We start from the raw sequence: 24,701 nt of genomic DNA, 5'->3' as shown, positions 1-24,701 counted from the left end.
ATTTATAAATACTTGGCTATGACTAATTTGGGAGACTGTGAAATACCAGATGCTTGCTTCTGTGTGGAGAATCACTAAGAAAGTGATAGTGCCTTTCTGTCTGGCAGCAGCCATTGGGTAAGCCAAGATGGGTACTTGTATCGGTACAAGTATTAATACATCCAGGAGCTATAGAGGAGGAAGCAGTTGACCTAATGCACTTTCTTTTCAGGGTACAGTACTGCCAGCTCTCAGAGCTCTGTAAGACTGCCTGCCCCACTTGGCTTGATAAAGTGCACAGACTGGGATACAAGGCCAAGTGAGATTATGTTGTATATTAGATTTGTGTGTATTTTAGTGGCTGTAAATGCACATTTCCTAAGGATGCATCCTGTGGCAGGCCTGTCCATCAGGATGTTAAGCAGTGAAAATTTGCTGAAAGCCTTCAGTTTATTGCTGAGGAGAAAGCTAGATGCCATTTTGGGGCTCTGAGAGTCACCACATGCAAAAGAATGAAACTGCCTTATACCATCCACAGAAATTAACTCAGGATAGAGTAAGGACTTGTACATAAGACCTGAAACCATAAAATCCCTATGAGGTAACATAGGCAGCAAGCTCCTTGACATTGATCTTGGTGATGATATTTTGGATCTGACTCCAAAAGCAAAAATGAACAGTGGGACTACATCGAAGGATAAAAAGCTTCTGCATGGCAAAGGAAATCATCAACAAAATGAAAGGCAAACAGCGTAACAATCTGTTTAAAAAATGGGCAGAATATCTGAATAGACATTTTTCCAAAGAAGACATACAAATGGCCAGAAAGGACATGAAAGAATGCCAAGCATCACTAATCATCAGAGGAATAAAAATCAAAACTGCAATGAAATATCACCTTACACCTGTTAGAATGGCTGTTATCAAAAATACAAGAAATAATAAGTGTTGATGAGGTTGTGGAGAAAAGGGAACAAACCCCTTTACACTTGGTAGGAATGTAAATTGGTGTAGCCACTGTGGGAAACAATATGGAGGTTTCTCAAAAAAATTAAAAATAGGACTACCTTATGATCCAGCAACTCATTCCTGGGTATTTATCTGAAGGAAACAAAAACACAAATATGAAAAGATAAATGGCATCCCATGTTTGTTGCAGCATTGTTTTCCATAGCCAAGACATGGAAACAACCTAAGGAGCCATTGATGGATGAATAGATTAAAAAAAAATTGTGATACACATATATATGTGTGTGTATGTTATTCAGCCATGAAAAAGGATGAAATTTTGCCATTTGCAACAATATGGATGGACCTTGAAGGCATTATGCTGCATGAAATAAATCAGACAAAGAAAGACAAATACTGTATGATCTTATAGTTGGAATCTTAAAAAAAAAAAATTCATTAATCAGGTTCATAGATACAGAGAACAGATTGGTGGTTGCCAGAGGGATTTTAGGGTGGGAGGTGTGTGAAATGGGTGAAGGGTATCAGAAAGGACAGATTTCCAGTTATATTATGAATAAGTCATGGGATTATAATGTACAACATGGCTGCTATAGTTAATAATGTTATTGCATATTTGAAAATTGCTGAGAGAGTAGGTCTTAAAAGTTCTCATGTTAAAAAAAATTTTAAACTGTATGGTGACGAATATTAACTAGACTTACGTGATAATCATTTCACAAATACATACAAATATCAGATTTAAAAGCTCTTTAATTTGTTAAAACATTTTCTGCAGATTGCTTCATGAATGCATTGGGAAATTATGAAAATTAAAGTGCAGTAATGTTAGAAGACTTAAGTGATAGTGTATTTAATAAGATAAACAGTTTTATCTTTTACACCCCTTTATTTATTTATTTTAAAATATATTTTCATGGAAATAGTTCTAAGGAGTAGGCCAGGAAATGGAGCCTGGGGGCGACATTAACATCATCCATACACTATTTAACATGAATCAAAGCCTGACTGACAGCTTAATCCTGAGACTGTAAAGAATTAAAAATCATGTGGAAGCTGCTCATCCCTGGCTTTATAAACACTTTCATCTTTGCTTTATCTTATTAGGGAGTTATATGTCAGTGTTTAAAATGCTGTGTGGTATGAGAGGTGTGAGATAGTCTTCAAAAGAGGGGTGTAGAAACTACCCCTGTAGATTTGTTGGTGCATATGATGAAACCTACAGCTTTATTGAGGTGATGTAGTGCTCTGCTGGTTTATTCTAAAGTAACTGTTTTATAGTTTGGCAAGGACAGACTTTCAAATTATATTTTGATTAGAAATGTGTAGAGTGGGAAGAGGGATCTCCTAACCTTTTTCCAGGATTATTTGTAGAAAAATAATGAAAGTTGACCAGTACCCCTATTTTTAGGTTTAATCCAGCATCCCATTTATATAACTGCTGCTTCTGAAAGAAAAGTTTAAAAGGCCACCATTTTTAGGAGAATTAAATAGAACTGTTGCAGGAGGGTTCTCTTACAAATGAATCAAATCCTAGTTAACCTGGTTAGCTCAGTTGACCTCAGACTTCACAATGCCTTTGAATTTCACATAAAAGATGAAGGCTTCTCATTGAATTCCATGTCTCCATGGGGTCTATGGAATCCTGAATTATATGCAAAGTAGTCAGTAGTGGTATTCCCAATGGTATGTATTGAAACTGTTGGAAATTGAATATTAGGTAAATGAGGTCCACCTTTGTTTAAAAGTATATCATTGCTCAGTTCAGTTATCAATATAAGTTCTTATTTGCAATCTTACATTACCTTTTCTGTAGCTATTTTTCTCATCCCTACCCTGAAAATCTTTACCATTCCATAAACTTGCCACAGGCCATCAATTGTGTCCTCCTTAAAAGCGTACCACCAGGAGTTCCATGGTGGTCTGATGGTTAGGATTCCGGGCTTTCACTGGGGTTCAGTCCTTGGTCAGGGAACTGAGATCCCACAAGCCACATCTGTGGCCAAAAAAAAAAAAAAAGCATATCACCATCTTCTGTTGAATTTATTCTGTTTGCATTATGTCTTCCAGTAGAGCAGGCATCTCTTTGCTAGGGTAAATCTGAGCATGTTGGAAATATAGAAGAGAATTGTCCCAGTTCTTTCCAGTTCTGGATGTATAGAATTAAGAATAGGTAGTTTGATTTCACGGAGAAGGCAATGGCATCCAACTCCAGTACTCTTGCCTGGAAAATCCTATGGACAGAGGAGCCTGGTAGGCTGCAGTCCATGGGGTCGCGAAGAGTCGGACACGACTGAGTGATTTCACTTTAACTTTTCACTTTCATGCATTGGAGAAGGAAATGGCAACCCACTCCAGTGTTCTTGCCTGGCGAATCCCAGGGATGGGGGAGCCTGGTGGGCTGCCGTCTGTGGGGTGGCAGAGAGTTGGACACGACTGAAGCGACTTAGCAGCAGCAGCAGCAGCAGCAGCAGTTTGATTTCAAAATCTAAGTGCTGATTTTCTTGAGACAATTTTTCTTCTGTTTTGTTCCAGAGTCTCAAAAGGCTCAGTTAAGTGATTTCCAGAAAACATGTTGCAGGCTCATCAAAGCTCTTGAGACGTTGGATTCCTTTGCACTAAAAAGAAACCTTAAACTGTATATTCTGATTATGTGTATGGATTTTTTAACTAAAGAATAAATGTCTGTAATTTTTTTTAATTAATATGATAGGCAGATGGTATGAGAGTGTAATATCTACCATCTCTGTCTACCACAAGCAGCATTGCTAGAGTTGTGTGCATCTGTATGTGCTCAGTCATGTTCGACTCTTTGCGACTTCCTGGACTATGGCCTGCCAGACTCTTCTGTCCATGGAATTTCCCAGGCAAGAATACTGGAGTGGGTTGCCATTTCCTACGCCAGGAGATCTTCCCCAGCCAGGGATCGAACCTGTGATTGCTGGTGTTAAGATTTTCCAAAGTGGTGAAGACTTCCTGGGAAAGTGCTGGGGGCGGGAATGTATAATTTTCCCTTGATTTTCACAGTAGATGTGTTACTAGAAAATTCAGTTAATTCTAAACAGACATGCCCCAAATGAATGTCCAGGCAGCATGTTCACAAATTACACATGTTGGAAGACAGTTCCGTGTTGGTCCTGGCTGTCTTCCCATTTCTTGGCAGGATGACTAGTACTGCTCCTTCCTATCTATTGAGTATGAATGGTACTACCCCATTTATTGAATCTAGCAAAACCATCTCTTTGGATTTCTCAGTTGCTGTGTGGGGACAGTATTGACCACTGATGTAAATTAGATGTTCTTAGATGGAACTAAGTGGTTGGTCAGTATGTTATCATCATCTGTCTGTCTCTGTCCTCTCTTTGTTGGCATCATTATTAGATAGCTCTCCTATGTAAAATGAAAGCTAATGGTAGTTCCAAGTTTATAAGAACATTAGAGCATTCATCCCAGTGGATATGTGCCTCTATCCACTTCCAGGGAGGATTTCTGTGTTTTGTGCACACACTTCTGGAACTGAGTGGTATAATTCTTGTGCATTTTTTGAGTTAATATGTCCCCTCCAAATATGAGTATATAAGTATTTCTCATTATCATTTATTGAATAATCCATCTGACTTGAAATGTTACCTTTGTTATATATACAGTTTCATATTCATCTCTGGATTTTGTATTATGATCTGATATTTTTTTGTATGCTCCGATGCCTATGTCTTCCTGATTTACTTTCTATAATTTTGTAGTATGATTTGATACCTAGTAGTGAACGTCTATTTCATTATTATTCCTTTTGAAAAACTGCTGAATGCTTCTCTTACATTTACTCTTTCAAATGAATTTTAAATGTAATTTGTCAATCTCTGACCTCTCTTATCCTGTTGGAATTTTGACTGGAATTTCATTTATTTGGGGACAGTTGGTACTTTTTATAATATTGAAACTTCTCATCTGGACTTGCAGCTCATGTCTCAATTTGTGTAGTTCTTTTTTGATGTATTCAGTAAACTTTTATAGTTTCACTTAATTTTTAAACTGATTGTTAGATTGCTACCCAACACCTTGCTCCTTAATTTAGTTGTCTTATTAGCTCTAATAGTTATTCATTTTGTTTTCTAAATTTTCTAGATTAACAGGTGTATCATTTACAAATATTGATTGTATTTTTTCCCTGTGTTTATGCCTCATTATTTTTCTTATCTGTAACATTGACTTATTATCAAAACAAAGTTACCTAATAGTTATTTTTGTCTTCTTCCTGACTTCAGTAAGAGTGAATTAGTGTTTCTTTATTAAGCATATTTGCTTTTGGTTCCTAATATGTGCACTATCACATTTATTTTATTCCTGATTTTTTATGGGCTTTTAACTGAGGATGGCGAGTGATTTTATCAAATGCTCTTTGCAGTCCTGTGAAGATTGCCCTTATAGTTTTTCTCCTTTAAACAATTAGTGCATTTTATTAACTAATAGATTTTCTAACATTCAGTGAACAGTATGAATTCATCAGATTTTAATTAAAAACTACTTTGACAAAGAAGCATTGATCTTTTAGTGAATTGTTGGAGTTGATTTCTTCCTAATCTTTTTTAGGATTTTTGCATCAATTCATACGGAAGCTGGTAATTTTCTTGTATAATCTTTATCAGGCTTTGGTATCAGGGTTATTTTAGTTTGGTAAAATAAACTGGGAAATCTTGCTTTGTGTTTATGGTTGAGAATAGTTTAAATCAGGAATTATCTATTTTTTAAAGGTTTGATAAAAGTTACCTGTAATTTTTATCTGAGCCTAGCATCTTTGGGAGACCAGATCTGTTACAACCTTTTCAGTTACTTCTGGGATCAGTGGCTTAGGGTGGCATTTTATTCATTTTTGTATTCCCAGCTTCTAGTTAGTGTCTGTTTTATAGTGAATACTGTATATATTTGTGTTGAATGAATCTTCTGGAGAAAGAAATGGTAACCCACTCCAACATTCTTTCCTGGGAAATCCCATGGACAGAGTAGCCTGGCAGACTCCAGTCTATAAATTCACAAAGTCAGACACCACTGAGCACAAACACACAATACACACACTATATATTTGTGTTGAATGAATGAATAATTGTAATTATGTTTCTAAGAGGTATATGGAACATATGAATTAGTAGTAATAATAGCTAAGAGTTTGTGCCAGATAGTAGTTTGATTTACAATTGCTTTACAATTATTTGTTTAATCTTCATTATAACTCTGGATAAGTTACTATGAATATTCCATTTTACAGTAGAAATTGAGGCACAGAGAGGTTAGGTAAATTGCCTGAAGATATGAAGCCAGTTAAATATTGGAGCCAGGATATGGCAAAAATGATGATATTTGTAGTTGGTGGGATTATGAATGTTTCAAAATACTTAAAGAAATTTTAATAGTGTTTTATAGTCTTCACAATTAGGGGAAAAAAAAAAAAGAATTAAGCATTTGCCTAACTTTGTCAAAAATTTTCCTTCTAAGGGACACATATCAGTGTATCAGTAAGTAAAACTTAGGGAGTTTTATGTTCAATTTATTTTTTCTTTTCATTCATGTAAGAGTAAATGGAACACATCTTTGGGGCGTATTGCTCTGCCTTCTTAGCAGGTCAACCCAGATTGTTCCACATGATTGTTATTACTTTACAGTAGTTATCATTACAATGTTACCCAGTGTTTTGAAAGTACTATACAATTTCATATTTTATACGTTTTTTATTGATTAAATTTTGGCTTGGCTTCTTCCTGATAACAGTTTGTCCTGTTGATTTGAGAAGTAGTATAACTTTTTATCCTGCTTATCAAGTTTTCCAGAGAAGGTAATGGCAACCCACTCCAGTACTCTTGCCTGGAAAATCCCATGGACAGAGGAGCCTGGTAGGCTGCAGTCCATGGGGTCACTTAAGAGTTGGACACGACTAAGCGACTTCACTTTCACTTTTCACTTCCATGCATTGGAGAAGGAAATGGCAATCCACTCCAGTGTTCTTGCCTTGAGAATCCCAGGGACGGGGGTGCCTGGTGGGCTGTCATCTATGGGGTCGCACAGAGTTGGACACGACTGAAGCGACTTAGCAGCAGCAGCAGCAGCAGCAGCAGCAGCAGGTTTTCAACCTAAAATATGTTCTCCTAAAGTTAACCCTCGGAGAAGGCAATGGCACCCCACTCCAGTACTCTTGCCTGGAAAATCCCATGGACGGAGGATCCTGGTGGGCTGCCGTCTGTGGGGTCACACAGAGTCAGACATGACTGAAGCAACTTAGCAGCAGCAGCAGAAGTTAACCCTAGATTATGGGACCATTGTTTACTGACCACTACTCACAACTCAAATTTTGAGAATTGACTTTTTTTGTTATTTAAAAATAGTAGGTTTACTTTGTCTTGTTTTTGGCTTGGATTGGAAAAACAGCATTACCCAGAAATTAGCCACAGTTGTTTCTTGGTACGTAATCATGTAGACCTTTTACATACATATATATGAGATACCTACATCTATAGAGTTGAAAAGAAATCATACTATACCTATTTTATAATCTCTTTTTTTTAATCTTTATAGATTGAGTGTATCTTTCAATGACTATCTGATTGGACCCCATCTTGAGGTCTCTTAAGTCATGCAGTAAGCATTTATGTATTACTGCCAAGTGCTATTCAGGATGTTGGGCATACATTAGTCAACAAAACAGTAAAAAGAAAAGAAAAAAAAAGATTGCCCTTGTGGAATTTAAATACTAATGGGGGATGACAGACAAGCAAAATAAACCTAATCAATAGAGTGTTAAACAGCAGTAAATGATATAGAAAAAAAAAAGGGAGGAGGGAGTTTGGGAGTGTGGGAGAAGTGAAGCTTCAAAAAGTGTAGTCAGCAAAGGCCTTATTGAGAAGATATTTGAATAGACATAAAAGTAGTGAGGGAATGAGCCAGGAATGTGCCAACAAGGAGAGTCTAATGTAAAGAGAGCAGAATGGGTGAGGGAAATAGTAGGAGATGAGGTCACAGAGAACTTGTTGGGGCCGGAGATCAGGAGGTGAGTCTGAGATCATGTAGAGACTGGTAGGCTATTATAAAGGCTTTTATTCTGAGTGCAGTGGAGGTCCAGTAGGAATTTTAGGGTAGAGGAATGACATGGTCTAACTTACACCGTTAAATGATCATTGTAACTGCTGTGTTGATAATAGAATGGCGAGTGATATGTGTGTGTACGAGGGGCACGGGGGCAAAGACAGAAGCAGAGAAACCAGTTAGGGGGCTGTTGCATTAGAGATGCCAGTGGCTTGGATGAGGGTTAGTTTAAAAAAAAAAAAAAAGTTGGATTCTAGGTAAAGATTGACATTGGGCATGATAGGATTTGCTGGCAGATTGGATATGAGGTGTAACAGAACGATTAAGGATGACAAAGATTTTTGTCTGAACAACTAGAAAAATGGAGCCACCATCAGCTAAAATGGGGAATGCTCGAAGGGATAGGTTTGGGGGAGAAGATCTAAGAGTTCACTTTTGGACTTAATAAGTTTGAGGTGCTTACTACACATTCAAGTGATGATGTTGAGTAGGGAGAGGTCTTGGCTGGAGATAAAACCTGGAAGTTGTTGCCTATATATGGTACTTAAATATAAAACTGGATGAAATTGCCAAAAGAGTCAAGATAGAAAATAGAAGAGCTCAGGGAATTGAGCTCAAAGCCCTCCTTGATTAGAAGTTTGGAAGGTAGGAAGAATAAGTAGAGAAGACTGAGAAGGGAGCTAGGAGGAAAACCTAGAGAGAATACAGCTCTGGAGACTAAGTGACTACTCTTGGTTTTAGCATGCATCTTCCCTTCCAGACCCTGTGGATTTATTTCTCTCTTCTGTGGGTTGCTAAAATTAAATACATAAACCTCTTCCCCCACTCCTTTTAGCTCCTATTACTTTAACAAGAAAGTGTTTGTTTAAAAAAAGTTCACTGTAAGTACTGTGTGTGTATCTATTGAAGATAATTTCCTGACATCAGCTCATACACTTACTGGGGTCACCTTGAGCTGCTGAGATGGAACCTGCATCTCACTTCCGGAGAGTGAGCTGCCGATAAAGGCAAAATCAGCAGCTGATCCCCTGAGGTGTCCCTGGCAATTCCAAGTATTTATATAGGGTCTGCTTTAGAGCCTCAGGGAACTAGAGTCTTTCTGTCTTTCTCTCAAACTTGATTATTACCACTTACTTATTGGTTAGTTCAAGTATGTGATTAACTGTTCTAGTTAGTCATCCCTCAGTATCTGTTGGAGGGATTGGTTCCAGGACACCCTGCGCCCGCCGGTAGTACCCAACTCTGAGAATTTGCATCTCTGATATAAAACTATTTGCAAACATCCTTCTGTATACTTTAAGTCATCTTTAGGTTACTGTAACACTTAATACAATGCTATGTAAATAGCAACACTTTAAACAATGTAAATGCTATATAAATAGTTGGTGGTGAACTGCAAATTCAAGTTTTGCTTTTTGGAGCTTTCTTGAGTTTCCCCCCTCCCCTCATAGTTTGCAGATGCAGAACCTGTGGGTACAGAAGGCCAACTGTATAGCTCCCCAATTTTCATTACACTTTGCTTTATTGCTCTTAGCAGATAGTGCATTTTTTACGAATTGAAGGTTTGTGGCAACCCTGTATCCAACAAATCTGTCCGTGCCATTTTTTTCAACTGCATTTGCTCACTTCACGTCTTTGTGTCACATTTTCATAATTCTCATAATATTTTAAACTTTTTCATTATTGTATTTGCTGTGGTGAGCTTTGATCAGTGGTCTTTGGTGTTACTGCTAACTTGCTGAAGGTTCAGATGATGGGTAGCATTTTTAAACAATAAAATATTTTAAAATTAAGGTATGTACATTGTTTTAGACATAATGTTATCACACAGTTAGTAGAGAACAGTAAAGTGTAAACGTAACTTTTATATGCACTGGGAAACCAAAAAATTCATAAGAGTGATTTTATTGCAACATTTGCTTCATTGCAGTGGTCTGGAACCACACCTGTGATATTGCTGAGATATGCCTTTACTAGCAGGCGAGGATATACTAGTCATTTGTTGCTGGGTAAACAGATTATACCAGAATTTAGCAATTTATGATAGAGTTATTGCTCAGTCGTGTCCGACTCTGCAACCCCATGGACTATAAAATCCATAGAATTCTCCAGGCCAGAATACTAGAGTGGGTAGCCTCTCCCTTCTCCAGGGGATCTTCCCAACCCAGGGATCCAACCCAGGTCTTCCGCATTGTGGGTGGATTCTTCATCAGCTGAGCCACAAGGGAAGCCCAAGAATATTGGAGTGGGTAGCCTATCCCTTCTGCAGTGGATCTTCCTGACCCAGGAATCGAACCAGGGTCTCCTGCATTGCAGGGGAATTCTTTACCACCTGAGCTATCAGGGAACTTTTAACAACAGACATTTATCATCTCACAGTTTCTGAGGGACAGGAATTTGGGAGCAAATTAGCTAGGTGTTTTTGGTAAAGTTTTTCATGATGTTGTAATCAAAATGTCTGCAGTGGCAGCAGTAATCTGAATACTTACCTGGGATTGGTAAGATCCACTTCAAGATGGGTGAACTAACATTACTGTTGGCAGGAGGCCTCAATTCCTCACTGTGTGGACGTCTCCATAGGACTCTTTGGTGTCTTCATGATTTGGCAGCTGGCTTCCCCTAGAGTAAGTGATTCAAGAGAGAAGAAGGAAGATGGGAAAACCATAATGCCTTTTATATCCTGATCTTAAAAGACAAACACTGTCACTTCAGCTATATTTTATCTGTAAGAAGTGAGTCACCAAGTCTAGCCCACATTCATGAGGAAGAATATTAAAGAATTTGTGTACATGTTTTTATTTACAAAATTAAAAAAAATTTTTTTTTCCTTAATTTTTTGGCCATGCTGCACGGCATGTGGGGGTCTTAGTTTTCTGACCAGGGATCGAATCTGTGCTCCCTGCAGTGCAAGCAGAGTCTTAACCACTGGACTGCCAGAGAAGCCCCGGACATATTTTTTTAAAACTACCACAATTTAACCTTTGGCCAGAAATTTCTCCCATGTGAGAAATATACTCACCTCCTCCCAAGACCCACCAGAAGCCTTGTCCCTTTATAGCATTAACTTGAAATCCAGGTGTCATTTACTTAGGTCTGAGTATGGATGAGGCTCTTTGGACAGAATTCCTTTTGATGTGGAGATCTAGAAAACAAAGACAAGTTTTTTACCCCTCACATATACAACATATAGTGATGGGAGAAGCATATAATAAATAGGTATAGAGATTTCTGTTTAGAAAGGGAGAAGATGTAAGGCACACAGAAGTTACTGATTCATAGCAATTTTGATGTTTGTCTGGATAAATGTTGGACGGTCCTTGATTGGGACTTCGTTCTACTTCTGCCCAGGAATGCTTCTCTGTGGCTCTTGTTTCCTCCTTCCTGGCTCTTGATACCACCCAATGAGTCATTGTTTTCCGTGAAAAGTAGTCCAAATTTGCAGCTCCATAGTTTTCTTAGCGTGCATCTTACCAATAGAATTTTGAGGGCCTAAAAGATCTCTTTTCGTTTTGTACTGCCTCTGTACTTTTCAATTTAAGCTGGTAGTGTTTCTTTTGAAAACTTTGAGTCTCCTGTGAGTATTAGTAAAGTTCATGCCGTTAACAAGAGCTACACTCACAAGTCTTTTTTAGATACTCTTTTTTACCATGAACTTCTGCTGGGATTGCTGAAGGACAATACTTGTTGTGGGTAGAACTGTATACTCTACCAATGTTCAAGTCCTAACTTCCTGACTTAGCTGTGAATATGATCTTATTTGGAAATAAGGTCTTTTATGTGTGTGTGTGCTCAGATGCTTCAGTTATGTCTGACTCTTTGCAACTCGGTGGATTGTAGCCTGCCAGGCTCTTCTGTCCTTGGAATTCTCTAGGCAAGAATACTGGGTTGCCATGCCCTCCTCCAGGGGAGTCTTTCCAACCCAAGGATCAAACCCACGTCTGTTATGTCTCCTGCATTGACAGGTGGATTCTTTACCACTGAGTCACCAGGGAAGCCCCTGACAGCATCTTGATTTCAGATTTCTGACTCCAAAATTATGAGAGAACAAACTCCTGTTGGTTTTAGCTACCCAGTTTGTGGGAATATGTTATGGCAGCCCCAGAAAACTATTAATAATACGACGTCCACAGTTGTTTAATTGAATAGTTCTCTAGGCACTATCTTTCTGAGGTCTTCACAAAGAATTTTTATAGCCGTATTCTTGGCTTCTTTAACTGTTTTCTTCTGGCAAGGCCCATGATTTGATCTTTGCTTGAAAACCATTTCTTTCTTTCTTTTTTTTAAAAGCCATTTCTTAATTTTAGTATCATTTGCCATCTGGAGAGTCTGGGAATTTTCAGAATGATCCAATCTTAACTCCTTTTTAAGTATTCTTCCTTTAATGTATTCCTCTTCTTTTGCATTTTAATGCATCAAGATGAAACCAAAAGGGACCTTCAACATTCCTGTCTGGAAGTCTTATTAGCTAGATTATCATCCGTTCATGAGCCATAACTTCTACTTCCCATATGATGGCAGGCTTTTGCCACTACATAATAAGGATCTCTTTCCCTCCTGTTTTCCTCACTTTCCCTTAAGTACTCACTCTTCCTCAGAAGCCATCATGCATCTACTATTTCTTCAAGGCTTTTCAAACTTTTACTCACTCTCCTCAAAATCCTTCCAGCTCTGCCCTCTGCTGTATTCCAGAGCTATTCCCACGTTTTAGGTTTTTTTTTTTTTTTTTTTTTACAGCAAGCTTCCCAGGTGGCCCAGTGGTAAGGAATCCACCTGCCAGTGCAAGAGACACAAGAGACATGTTTGATCCCTGGGTCTGGTAGATCCCCTGGAGTAGGAAATGGCAATCCTCTTGCAGTATTCTTGCCTGGAAAACTCCATGAGCAGAGGAGCCTGGCAGGCTACAGTCCATGGGATTTCAAAGAGTCGGACACAACTTAGCATGCGTGCACTCACTTCTGGGTATCAAAATCTGTATTAGGTATCTATTGCTGTATAACAATTACCCCAGAGCTTAGAGGCTTAAACAACAAACATTTATTATCTCATAGGTTCAGTGGGTCAGGAATTTGAAAGCAGCTTAGCTGGGTGGTTCTGGCCCAGGATCTCATGAACTTACAGTCAGTTCATTGGCCATTGCTGTAGTTATCTGAAGAATCAATTGGGGATTACTCAGATTTTGGCAAGTTTGTTCTAAGTATTGCCAGGAAGCCTTAGTTCTTTATCACGTGGGCATTTCCATAGGATTGCTTGATATGGCACTTTCCCAGAGAAAGTAATCCATGAGAGGGTGCGAGGAAGAAGCCACAATGCCTTTTATGACCTATCCTTGGTAAAGGAAATGGCACCTCACTCCAGTATTCTTGCCTGGAAAATCGCATGGATGGAGGAGCCTGGTAGGCTATAGTCCATGGGGTCACAGAGTTGGACACGACTGAGCGACTTCACTTCCACTTTCGGAAGTCACAGTTATCCTACCGTATTCTATTGTTAAGAAGTAAGTCACAGCTGTTACTGATATAGCCAGAATCACTGACCAGACTCTGTCTGGAACAGGAAAGCAGAGTAGCTGGAGGACAGGATGAGATTGGAGTAATCAGCTCATAGAGCTAAATGCTCATCTGTTCTAAGAGGAAATCAGTAAATCAATAAGTGAATGACTACAACTGATTGATAAAGAGACAAATGAATCATGATAGTACTTAGGAATATGAATATTTAAGAATGCCAGAAGCAACCACAGAAAGTGATTCCTTCCCGGGAGCAGGAACAGGGGGTTGGATAAGACAAGAATCTTTTGCAAGAATCTGTTTAAGTCTTTGTGTCTTACTTGACTCCCTTAACTTTGGTAATGAAATAAATTTAATTTTTAATAATAAAAAAAAGAAGTAAGTCACAGTATGGTATTGGCATGAAAATAGACATCTAAATCAAGGTAACAGAGGGCCAGAAATAAATCTATGCATATATGGTCTATTAGTTTATGACAGAGGAGCCAAGAATATACAGTGGAGAAAGAACAGTCTGTTTAATAAGTGGTGTTGGGAAAACTGGATAGCCACAAGGAAAAGAATGAAATTGGATCAGTGTCTTATACCATACAAAAATTAACTCAAAATGAATTAAAGACTGGTACATATGACCTGAAACTGTAAAATGCCTATAAGAAAACAGGCAGGAAACTCCTTGACATCAGTCTTGGTGATGATTTTTTTGGATGACTCCAAAAGCAGAGGCAACAAAAACAAAAATAAACAGGTGGAACTACATCAGACTATGAAAAGCTTCTGCATGGCTAAATCAACAGAATGAAAAGGAAACCAACTGAACTGGAGAAAGTATTTGCAAATGATATATCCAACAGGAGACTAATATCCAAAATAATACAAAGAACTCATGCAACTCAACAACAATAAAAACAAACATTGAATTAAAAAACATGCAGAGGACTTGAATAGACATTTTTCTGAAGAAGACATATAGGTGGCCAACAGGCATGTGAAAAGATGCTCCGCCATCACTAATCAGAGAAATACAAATCAAAGCCACAGTGAGCTATCACCTCACACCCGTTAGAATGGCTATAATCAGAAAGATAAGAAATAACAAGTGTTGATGAGGGTGTCAAGAAAAGTGAATGAGCCCCTTCTACAGTATTATTGGGAATGTAAATTGGTATAGCCAATGTGGAAAACTATATGGAGGTTCCTCAAAAAAAAAAAAAAAAATAGAACTACCTTCAGATCAGATCAGTCACTCAGTCATGTCCGACTCTTTGCGACCCCGTGATCCAGCAATTCCTCTTCTGGATATTCATCTGAAGAAAACAGAAGCACAAATTTGAATAGATACATGCATCCCATGATCGTTGCAGCATTGTTTACCATAGCCAAGACATAGAAACAACCTAAGGGTCCACTGATGGACGAATGGATAAAGAAATGGTGGTACACATACACAAAGGAATGTTATTCAGCTCTAAAATAGACTGACATCTTGCCATTTGCAACAACATGAATGGACCCTGAGGACATGCTTAGTGAAATAAATCAGAGAGAGAAAGACAAATTCTATATAATCTTTTATGTGGAATCTTAAAAAAAAGAGAATTCAGTATCCAGGTTCATAGATAAAAGAGAACAGATTGGTGGGTTGCCATAGGCAGGGGTTGGGGGATAAGTAAAATCAGTGAAGGGGGGTCAAAAGATACAAATTTCCAGCTATAAAATAAATATTGGGGATATAATGTATAGCACAATGACTGTATTATCAGGGAAATGTAAATGAAACTCACAATGAGATAGATTATAGTTCATCACTGTTAATTACATTACAGTGTTATTTTAATACTGTATTGTATATTTGAAAGTTGCTGAGAGAGTAGATCATAAGAAAGTAAAATTTTATAACTATGTATGGTAATGAATGTGAACTAGTTTTATTATGATCATTTGCGATATATACAAACATCAAATCATGTTGTACCTGAAAAAAAAATACAATGTTATATGTCAGTTGTACATCAAAAAAAAGAAAAGTCCGTAAGTCCAACCTATACCCAAAAGAGGAGTATAAAATAACTTGTGAGTGTCTTAGTTAGCTATCATGGAATTTTTTTTAAAAGGGCTCTTTAGGGCTTCTCTGGTGGCTCAGTGGTAAAGAATCTGCCTGCCAGTGCAGGAGATATGGGTTCAATCCCTGGTTTGGGAAGATCCCTCATGCCATGGAGGAACAAGCCCGTATGTCACAACTATTGAGCCTGTGCTCTAGAGCCCTGGAGCTGCAACTGCTGAAGCCCACATGTCCTAGAGCCTGTGCTGTGCAATAAGAGAAGCCACAAGAATGAAAAACCTCTAGACACAGCATCACAACTAGAAAACAGCCCGAGCAGCAAAGACAACCCAGCACAGCCAAATAAAGGGGTGGGTGGGATGCTGTACCTTTAAATAGTATTTTGCACAATGTATATAACACATAAAAATGGAACTACTCTTGTTGCAGGGAGGTGGGTCCAGAATCCCACTGGCCTAGCATCTCTTTAAGCCTCTCATGTTGCTTCCAAGGATCCAGGAATCATAGTTTGAACACTAACCATACAGTCAGAGTCCTTTCCTGCTTAATTCATAAAAATCTATTATTATATAAGGCAGCATAGCTCAGGAAGACAGCCATAATATCAAAGTAACAGTCTACCAGATAGCAGACTGATTTGCTATTGTATACAGTGAAAAGCCATTGCGTTACGGGGAAGGGGTTGGTGATGAGATAGCCATGGATATCTATGGAGTACTTTCATTAGTCTGTTGTCTTACCTAATTTTTTTTCTTCAACAGAGTACTACAACAGATCATTGCAGGATTCATTCCTGGATCCCCATTTTCTTGGTAAGTAACTAATTGCCTTCTGTCTCACTCTCCTGGAGTAGCATAATTTCTAGTACTGTAGTATCTGTGCCATAATGAGAGACAAAAGGAGCTCCACAGGTGAGTGTATAGGTGTGATTGGCAGGCTGTTAAAGACTGCTGTTGTCTGCTGAGCCCAAACTTAATCAGAACTTATTTTTGTATAATTCAGGCTGATGAGGGCCATCCTGGTCCTGCAGGGTGTCTGATTCCATTCATACTCAGGTCTGAGGGTCGTGCTGAGGTAGGGAGTGAGGTGGTCCCTACGAAGGTTGGTGTCTGATTTGTGAGCTTCTCTTGGAGATTATATGGGAAGACTTTATTCCTTAAGAATTTCTGAAATTGAAAACATTGCTTCACTTCCTTTTCTCAAAGTAAGAAGGTTTTTTCAGAAGAAACAAAAGGCTTAAATTCAGTAACAGAGTGACAGTCACTTACTGTACAGGTTAAAGATGTAATGTCTTCTTGTCTGGACAGTTATTTGCCATTTCTTACTCTACCCCAGAAGGCTTCTTTGCTCAGAGGGACCTTGGTCCTTCCACACAGTTACCCTGTTTTCCAGCCTCTAGTTTCTTTAAGCATGTTCCAGCCGGAGTCTGGATATCTGTCATGCAGGGTGGTACACCAACAGCTCCAGAAAGAGGTGCTGCCAAATCCCTTTTGTAACTGCTCTAAGTTGTGATTGAGAGACACTGCTATGGCTGCTTCTCTACTTGAAAGCTGCTCATTGTGTAAGGCCACAGGCTGCCCCTTAGAATGAGGGAACTTTGCTGTCAATTTTGACCACTCAGGAAGGGAAAAATCTCCTTAAAAAGCAGCTCCATCTATGTTTAATTTAAATGGGCACAGAGGAGACAAACTTATAACCAACAGGCAATGAGTCACTCTTTTTGCTCTGGTTTGTCAGGTGGTATTTTAGGTAGCTTCACATTTTATGTTCCATACAGTTAAGCAGAAATTCCTGGAGAATGAGAGACTGCCTCTGGATAATCTGTTTGACCTTGAAATCACTGAGAAATTCTTTGCCACTTAGTTCTAGAGAACTAGTGACTTGCCAGCTCTGAGAGAGAGCAGGATTCCTCTGCCAACTTTTTCTGTGGTGTAGGGCGGAGCCTGGTCACTCCATCTAATGCTGTCTGTCTCATCTCATGTATAGGAGCGGGATGCTGCACTCCAACCCTGGGGACTATGCCTGGGGTCAGACAGGGCTTGATGCCATTGTAACCCAGGTGAGGAGCTGCCTTTTGAGGGTGTCTGTTCAGTGTGTCTCATGGTTCCACAGGCTTCCTGCTTTCCTTCTGCTACTTTCTGAAATGGCAGTCACTCTGCTTTCCTTAATATTTTGAGCTTGTGGGTTTCTGTTTTACTAAAGAGATAAATGGTTTATGGATTTAGCTCAGCATCCATGTACTTTCTTGGTCCTAGGGACTTTCTAGAAGATAGCTTCAACTCCAAAGGAAAAAACTTCTGTAACAAACAGTATTTTCTGTTTTGGCCTCTTGTTCATTCCTATGAGGATTCTATTGACAAGTACTTCACAAAAAAGAAAGGTCTCCTCACAGGTTGAAGCAGGGATTTCTGCTAGATGGAGCAAAGTAGGGGAAGGAAGCAGAGAAAAAGGTATTCCCATGCCATGTATAATTGCTTCCACTTGTTTATGTTTATTTTAATTTAATTGGTTTTTCATTTCCCTTGTGGATTGCTGAGACTAGAAGGCATGTCATTTATATCCAGGTCTTCTTGTAGGCAGTAATTTACCTATTTCTTGGCTTACCTTATGCTACTTTCCATACTCTCATCTTTTTCTTTCTTTCAGCAAAATCAAGTTTTTGAACTGGTTAAGTATCACTTTCTGTTAAGGTGTAGTTTTATTTGTGACATCACAACCCTTTTGCTGCCTCCAAAGTTGCTTTATGCCCAGAGGTGAGCCTTGCAATGATGGATCTGTCTGTAGGCTTATACTAATGTCACTCTGAAATTGTAAAGCAATTATTCTGGCAGCAGGAAAGGGCAAACCCAAGCCTCTCAGAGCCTTGTGGAAGCAAAAGCAACTAACATTTCTCATGTCTGCACTGTTCTCAGATGGAGCAGCACCCTCCTAGGGATAGTTCGATGTCTGCCACTTCTTCTTTGCCTTTTTTTTTTTTTGTAGCTTTTAGGACAACTGGAAAATACAGGGCCTCCCCCAGCTGACAAGGAAAAGATCACATCTCTTCCAACAGTGACAGTAACTCAGGAACAAGTTGGTAGGTTCATTTTCATATGTGTGTTGTCGTTTTATTATCTCTGTTCAGAATCTGAGCCATGTACTATATTAAAAATCTTCCATGAAACTGTAGGACTCCTAAAGTTCCTACCTGTGTGCCAGATATAAAAGGTACCTATCCCTTCATTAGGGTTAGTCACCAGGTAATTCCTGAGCAATTACCATGCTATTTCTCTAGCTGCTATGCAGGAAATAAAGAAATGCAAAGGTATATAAAACTTGATTTCTTGAAGAACTTACTAGAGGAAGCAAAACTCACCAAATGATTAGACATTATTATAAAAAGTACTTGAGCAAATGATCCTCTAGGGGAAAAGGAAGAGAAAAAATAGGAGGCTAGGAATTTGTTTCACACCTACCCTATATTTAGGTACATTAGACATAGATATTATTTTATTTATAAGCATGAAAAAAAATTAGTATTGAGGGACATTAGTTTGGACTTGGAGTTTCTTTCCCCATGAATTCTACTTTAGAGAGTCAGAAGATTTTAAAAGACAGGATGGGCCATCTTAGAGACATTATTCTGTTTATGGCAAAGTATGAACCAATGAAGAATGTCAGTATGAACGTGGAGTCTGCATTAGGTATAAGGAGTGTAACCTCATTAGATCTGAAATAGAATCTAATTTGTGGAGTGATGGGAGGTATGTTTGAATCGGAGGTATAATTGGATAGGTATGACTGGATAGGTCCTTATTGCAGAGGACCCTGAAACTGGCAGAGGAGTTAGGGCTGGATGTTTTAGGTAGTAGGTAAATTCTGTAGGTCCCTAACTGGAGGAATGAGGGAAGCTGAGTGATCTTTAGGGAAGATTAGTTTGGAGGATAGTATCTAAAATAGATTGGAAGAGGGAAGGAGCAGAAATATTCTTAATGGGCTATTGCAGCATTCTGATGGGGTTCAGGTGATGGCAGTGCTACAAAGGAAAGGGTAGACTCAGATAATTTTTGAAGAAAGGCTTTCATCATTGCATAAGATAAGGAGGGGAAAGGGGGAAAGATGATTCTAAAGTTTTGCAACTCTGTAACTACAGAGGTGGTGCTGACATCATCAGGGAATGGAAGAATTATGAGCAGGCCCTGGTTTGGATAAGGAGGTGATGTGATGTTTTTAATTTTGAATCTGTTGCTTTTGGGGATCCCAAATGAGAATCCAAGAAAAGATGAGCTGGGGATTGCTGTGGAGCTGGTATTAGGGAAAACCAACTGGTAGCAAAGTATAGGATATATTTGGCAGGCCTGGAGTCAGGGTTGTTACCTAAGAGGCTATTGCAGTAAACTAGGCATGAGAAGGAAATGGCAACCCACTCTAGTGTTCTTGCCTAGAGAATTCCATGGCTGGGGGAGCCTGGTGGGCTGCAGTCCATGGGGTCGATCCACTCTAGTGTTCTTGCCTGGAGAATTCCATGGACGGGGGAGCCTGGTGGGCTGCCGTCTTATGGGATTGCACAGAGTCAGACACGACTGGAACGTCTTAGCAGCAGCAGCAGCAGGCATGAGAAGTAAACGCTGAAATTAGGGCAAACATTGTGGGAGTAGAGAGGAGGGAGTGAATCTTTTAAGTGATATTTTACTCCAAATGCTGTGAATACTGTGGAGCATGTAGCATACATACCCCGGCTGCTGGAGAGAGAGACTGCTGCTGCTGCTGCTGCTAAGTCGAAGTCGCGGCAGTCGTGTCCGACCCTGTGTGACCCCATAGACGGCAGCCCACCAGGCTCCCCCGTCCCTGGGACTCTCCAGGCAAGAACACTGGAGTGGGTTGCCATTTCTTTCTCCAATGCATGAAAGTGAAAAGTGAAAGTGAAGTTGCTCGGTCGTGTCCGACTCTTCGCGACCCCATGGACTGCAGCCTACCAGGCTCCTCCGTCCATGGGATTTTCCAGACAAGAGTACTGGAGTGGGATGCCATTGCCTTCTCCGGAGAGATAGACTAGCTGGTGTTATTAGCCAAACTTGGGAAACTTGGAATTTGCAGCTTGGTAATCCTAGTTCAGTTTGTAGCCATTATCTCTCAGAAGAAGGTTTCCGGTCTCTGGACTTGGAGCCTGATTTACCCTTGGGCCTTGCAGTTCTGTAGCAGCACCTCTTGGTACAACTTTTAATAAACAACTTGTTAAAAAGGCTTTAGGGTAACCATGATGAAATAGGATGTGTAATGTCGAAAGTAGTAGAGTGAAAGTGGCTTGACGCACTGAATGAGAACTGCTGAGATTGTCAAGATGAGTTCTTTGGTCGTGGTGGACAGATTGTCAGTGTTTCCTAAGTAGAAACTGCCAGGAGGCTTTCACACATTTGAGAAGATGTTTTTCCTGTTTTACTTAACAGATAATCTAAGCCCCAGTTCTTCCAACTCTTTATGTTGAAAAATAGACCTCGTAGAGTTGCTGTCTGGACCTTATTGGAATGGGCCCATTCATCAGTCCTTTTCATATCCTTGGCTGTTACCACCTCTGTCCCCCTTTTGAAGTAAAATTCTGCTGCTTCTCTGCCTCCACCCTAGATGCACTTTGTTTTTTCTTTGTATCCTTTTGGTTGGTAAAGACATTAGGCTAGGTTTTTTTTCCTTCTTTTTGCTTATTTTAAAAGGCATTTCCTCCTCTAACAGATAAGGGCTTAGAGTGTCCAGTATGCAAAGAGGATTACACAGTTGAGGAGGAAGTCCGGCAGTTACCCTGCAACCACTACTTTCACAGCAGTTGTATTGTGCCGTGGTTAGAACTCGTAAGTACAGACAGCTCTCATCTGTGATGGGGCCCCTGTGGCAGTCATGTCTTGGGGGGGATCAGTAAGGGCATAATTAACAGTTAGTGGAGAGCCAAGCAAATCAGATTTTAGTTTCTGGCTAACTCCTAGTAGCAACATTACTGTGTTTTAGATTATTAATCTGTTCAGAACTTCTCTGACCAGGGGTTAGCAAACTACAGCCTATAGGTCTCTGTGGACTGGCACCTATTTTTGTAAATGAAGTTCCATTGGAACACAGCTATGCTCATTTGTTTACAGATGGTCTATGGCTACTTTTGTGCTCCCTTAGCAGAGTTAAGTAGTTGAAACATTGGCGGTATGGCCTGCAGAGTCTGAAATATTTACTATTTTTTCTTTAACAGAGCAAGTTTGCTGACCCCTGCTCTAGACCATCTCAGGTCATTGTTTCTAGTTAGTTCTGTTTGATAGTATGTGTTAGCTATTGTTAAGTTGCCGCTTTGAATTCTTTGTCAGTTCTGTTAAAAGTTCTATTTGGGAGATGTCCTGGGGTTACACTTGAAGCCCAGCGGGTACTCTGTGAGAATGCATGCCCTTTTTGTTTATCTACCTGCTAACTGTCAGGGTTTCTTAAGTGTTTAGTTAGTTCTTCCAGCTTCTCAGGTCAGGCATGTTCACGTGGACTTATATCTTTCTGTTTCAGCATGACGCATGTCCTGTATGTAGGAAGAGCTTAAATGGTGAGGACTCTACTCAGCAAACACAGAGATCCGGGGCTTCTGCAAGCAACAGATTTAGCAGTGACAGCCAGCTACATGACCGATGGACTTTCTGAAACTAAAGACCACGTCTGAGCCAGGGCTATGGTAGACCTCCTATCACAGCTATTAATTGTATCAATGCAAAAAAAATAGTAGGTGGATTTAGGAATCACTTAAGAAACCCCAACTTATAATATTAATTCACTGAGTGTTTTTCTTCTCTAAATTTAAAGTTAGTGTCTACAGATGGAATTATATCTAGAACCAAATGCCTCTTATTCCTGAATTCAGAGTGATAAAATTTTGTAAGTGTGAAACTTAATTATGTGGGTTTCCCTTGCCAGAATAGAATTGGTTAATTATGTGGGTTTCCCCTGCCAGAATAGAATTGGTTCCTTAAAGTCTACCTAGGGTCATGCTGTCTGTTATGTTACCTTGTGACAGTTGTTTTCACCTCTTTCTTCAACCTCCACCATCGTTAGTGTTCTTTATAGTAAATACAGTGGAACCAGAGCCGTAAAGTCCTGCTGATAAAGTGCTTCTGTTTTAATTGTACAGAAACATCTACTCTTGGCCACGTTAGCCATGGAGTGAGGTCATATTAAATCAGGAATCTGAGACTAATGATTTTTTTTTCTTAAATCTTTAGAGAGCAAATCAAAACAAAGTTACAGTGGGAAGGCCTCTAATTGTACTCTTTGGTTTTCTCATTTTTATTTTTAAAGACTACTTCGTAAGATGCAGCTTCTGCAGAAACCAACATGACAAATGACATATCTTAAGAGTCTTATGTTGGTAGGAATCTGATTCTGGTTCCTTTTTGGGAATAAGTTGGGCAGGATAAAGGCACAAAAGAGAGATGTTTGAAATCTCTGGTTCTAAGGTTTTTTAGTGAGTCTCAGCTCATTGTTTATGCTGGGGACCTTAAAGTAATTTCCTTCACAGAAATAGGATTATTTTATTACTGCTTTTACAGCTGATTCATGTTTTTTTTTTATAATTCATTGGTCTTCAGAAATTGAGACTTTATGTTGTTTCATTTTAATTTTTAAAGTTCATTTATCATCTCTGAAACCTTTTTGTTTGCTTCGTTCTGGCTATACTTGGAGTCATATTGATTTTTGTGATGATGCTGAAACAGCTTGGCCTAGGAGATATAGGCCTTCTTTTTTCAGCCTGTGTCCCATGTACATGCAGATGCTCTTTGGTGCATTTAAGTGTTTGAATAAACGGAGAAGCTTAAGAATGTTGTTGGAACTTCAAAGTCTTAAAAATAAATGATGGGAACATGTAACCACAGTTGGTGCACCAAAAATGGTGACAAGAGGGGCACCATTGGTGTGGTCTAATCAGCCCTTCATGGTTGGAATGATCAAAACAAGAAGATGAGTCTTTGGTGAGTCTCTTTCTTGGCTAGGAGTCTGTCACACACTGGTTTTGGGCATGAGGGGTGGGGTTAGAGATATCTTTGTAATTTAGTAGAGGATAGAGGAATAGGGGAGGGAAGAGAGAAAGTGGGAGAATTTAATGCTGAATTAATAGCTTGCCTCTAAAAGTTGTGACCATAAGGTATGATTCAGGTTTGCCCCAGAGAGAATGAGATGTTTTCTCATAAGCTTCTTATGTTATACCTCTGTAGAGAGAGTGTTTTTGGAGAATGTGAACTGTTTACTATGGTTATTGAAATGTAACCCAGAGATATACATTGGCTTTGAATGGGGAGAGATGATGAGTCTGAGGGGACGTAAGAGGTATATTGTGAATGGCCATTGAGATGGGCTCAACTGAAGTTGGAATATGTTGTGGTTTTCAAGTAAAACAATATTGACAGTATCAGCTATCTCAAAAAATGATGTTAGCCTGGAAGTTTTGTTATTATCTGGATATGCCAGGACAGAAATGGTAGGGACCTAACAGAAGCAGAAGACATTAAGAAGAGGTGGCAAGAATACACAGAACTGTACAAAAAAGATGTTCACGACCCAGATAATCACAAAGGTGTGATTACTCACATTCACCTAGAGCTGGACATCCTGGAATGTGAAGTCAGGTGGGCCTTAGGAAGCATCACTACGAAAAAAGCTAGTGGAGGTGATGGAATTCCAGTTGAGCTATTTCAAACCCTAAAAGATGATGCTGTGAAAGTGCTGCACTCAATATGCCAGCAAATTTGGAAAACTCAGCAGTGGCCACAGGACTGGAAAAGGTCGGTTTTCATTCCAATCCCAAAGAAAGGTAATGGCAAAGAATGCTCAAACTACCACACAATTGCATTCATCTCACACGCTAGTAAAGTAATGCTCAAAATTCTCCAAGCCAGGCTTCAGCAATACGTGAACCGTGAACTTCCAGATGTTCAAGCTGGATTTAGAAAAGGCAGAGGAACCAGAGATCAAATTGCCAACATCCACTAGATCACTGAAAAAGCAAGAAAGTTCCAAAAAAACATCTATTTCTGTTTTATTGACTATGCCAAAGCCTTTGACTGTGTGGATCACAATAAACTGTGGAAAATTCTGAAAGAGATGGGAATACCAGACCACCTGAG

The 24,701-nt window shown here is 39.4% G+C and overlaps 1 protein-coding gene across 3 annotated transcripts in view; it reads left to right on the top strand.

Moving 5' to 3' along the window:
- The window catches only part of RNF115 (ring finger protein 115), a 66,376-nt gene extending 42,980 nt beyond the window's left edge, over positions 1–23,396 (top strand). For all 3 annotated transcript variants that reach the window (XM_010833252.1, XM_010833254.1, XM_010833255.1), the window contains 5 exons: positions 16,350–16,400; positions 17,575–17,647; positions 18,571–18,664; positions 21,295–21,410; positions 22,096–23,396. In XM_010833252.1, the coding sequence (XP_010831554.1) occupies positions 16,350–16,400; positions 17,575–17,647; positions 18,571–18,664; positions 21,295–21,410; positions 22,096–22,227 (466 nt within the window). In that variant the 3' untranslated portion in view covers positions 22,228–23,396. The remainder of the gene's footprint in view (positions 1–16,349; positions 16,401–17,574; positions 17,648–18,570; positions 18,665–21,294; positions 21,411–22,095) is intronic.
- The last annotated feature ends 1,305 nt before the right edge of the window (positions 23,397–24,701 follow it).

This window comes from Bison bison, unplaced genomic scaffold (assembly GCF_000754665.1).
Source record: "Bison bison bison isolate TAMUID 2011002044 unplaced genomic scaffold, Bison_UMD1.0 scf7180017863325, whole genome shotgun sequence".
Lineage (NCBI taxonomy): Eukaryota > Metazoa > Chordata > Mammalia > Artiodactyla > Bovidae > Bison > Bison bison.
Note: the sequence above shows the minus strand (reverse complement) of the source record. Positions and strands in the feature narration are given on the sequence as shown.